At 34.4% G+C, this 2,050-nt stretch overlaps 1 protein-coding gene across 1 annotated transcript in view; it reads left to right on the forward strand.

Moving 5' to 3' along the window:
• The first annotated feature begins 424 nt into the window (after positions 1-424).
• ARHGAP29 (Rho GTPase activating protein 29) overlaps positions 425-2,050 on the forward strand; it is a 69,584-nt gene continuing 67,958 nt past the window's right edge. The window contains exon 1 of the mRNA XM_006882478.1: positions 425-602. Coding sequence (XP_006882540.1) covers positions 425-602 — 178 coding nt within the window. The remainder of the gene's footprint in view (positions 603-2,050) is intronic.

The raw sequence follows: 2,050 nt of genomic DNA on the forward strand, positions 1-2,050 counted from the left end.
GCGATGTTGAATGAAATGGGAAAGATTTGGTGTGAAAAATAATTTGTACAAACTTTTTAAATAAATCAGTATTAAAACAAAACAAAAAGAGATGGTACTAAATACTAGTGTCCTCATTTCTCAGCTGAGAGTTTAGAGAAATTTGCTAAGACTGAAATTTTTTACTTATGAAAAGAAGAGAGTTCTAATTGTATATTACAGAGTTGGTTGTCAAGATTACTGACACTGAATGCTAAATAAAAGATGACAATATTAGTGTTTGGGTTTGTTTGGGGGTTTTTTAAACAGAATACCTAAGAGGGCTCTAGACTATTGGTGAAAACATAGTATATTTCCCCTAATTGATGCCAAGTATGTGTTTCTCATTTATTTTTTTGTTTGTTTCTCTTTAAGGATTTCCAATTTTTTTTACTTAAATGAGAAGATGAATCCTCCAAAATCTAAAAAACCCAAGAAAAAATGTATTGCCTCTGTTACTGCCACTGAAATGGGGTCAGTGAGTTCCAATTCCGGTTTTGATGTAGATTCCATGAGGGAGCTGGTGAGTGCCACCAGGAAGTTCTCGCAGATGTTAATTTACTTCAGAGAAGCCATTCTTTCAGGTTGGTCAACTATTTTATCTTAACATTCTTCCTGACTAGTTTGTAAAGTTTACCATCCAGCCTAGCTATAAATATGTGTGTATACAATGGTAGGTGCAGTGTATTCTGATTATTTACAATATGCAGACCTTCTCCTGTCCACCTCCCCTTGCAAATAGTTGATATCTATAGTGTAAACTAGTTCATGGTAGAACTTTGGTTAAGGAAAAAGATTACAAAAAATGAAAATCAGTCTTTTAATGGTTTTTAACATTTGGGCCAATTTGATACAAAAAAATGAAGATTCTTAGTGTTTTTATATAAGGCTTCCTGGGATATCATAGAAATTCAGAAAATCTCACTATCAGTATGTTAAATATTTCTTCTTCAGTATATGTTCTGAAGTAGAAAAACAAAAACACATACTGTAGTTTTATTAAATGATGTTTCAAATGAACTTTTACAATTTAAAAAAAAGAAAATACATAGCTTACGAATGGTCAAGAAGTAGTGATAAGGAGCATAGATTTTTGTAGTCCAAAGACAGTACTAAAAGTCCCATAAGGACAAATACTGTAAAAGACCATTATTATAGAACGAGTATGAGTATGTTTTATTGAACTGCTTATAACTTAACTATGCTTTTTTATGGAAAATCCCCCCAAACAACCGCACTTGTAGTCTCAGAACTTGGATTTTTAAAGTTCTTCTAAATAAACAAAAAAAATCACAAGTAATTTTTTAAACTCTACAAATACTACTGCAAAAGTTTTTTGTATCTCTTCATTTTATTGGCTTGATTTATGAAGTCTAATTATAGATTACTAAATGATGATAAAGCTGCCTTGTTACTGTGAAAACCCCCCAAAATCAAACTGGCTACCTTGTAGCTCTCCCTCCAGTTTCCAAGGCTATAATTGTAATTGAGAATAGACTGCTTATCTTTTTAATTTGAACTGCCAGAAACTTAGAGCCTTTTGGTTTTCAAAACTCCCTACAGATTGCCCCAAATATTAAACTGTATTTACACTGGTGGAGCAAAATGACCAAGTGCTCTACCACTAGCTGAAAGGTTCATGGTTTGAATCCATCTAGGGCACCTTGGAAGAAAGGGATAGCCGTTTGCCTCTGAAAAGTCACAGCCTTAAAAACCCTGTGGCACAGTTGTACTCTGACATACTGAATCCCCACAAATCTAAAGCTGTGGGATGACAATATCATCATCATACTGGCCTTGAATTTCTTAACAGAATGGCACATCTGCCATTTATTTAAAGAAATATATCATGCTAATACGAAACCTGTATTTGGACCAAGAGGCAGTCATCAGAACAGAGCAAGGAAACACTGCATGGTTCAAAATTGGGAAGAGTGTACGCCAGGGATGTGTCCTGTCTCCATACCTTTTCAACCTGTATGCAGAACAGATTATCTGGGAAGCTGGGCTCTATGAGGAGAAGTGTGGCGTC

Source organism: Elephantulus edwardii, unplaced genomic scaffold (genome assembly GCF_000299155.1).
Source record: "Elephantulus edwardii isolate Elephantulus edwardi_28Jun2011 unplaced genomic scaffold, EleEdw1.0 scaffold00020, whole genome shotgun sequence".
Lineage (NCBI taxonomy): Eukaryota > Metazoa > Chordata > Mammalia > Macroscelidea > Macroscelididae > Elephantulus > Elephantulus edwardii.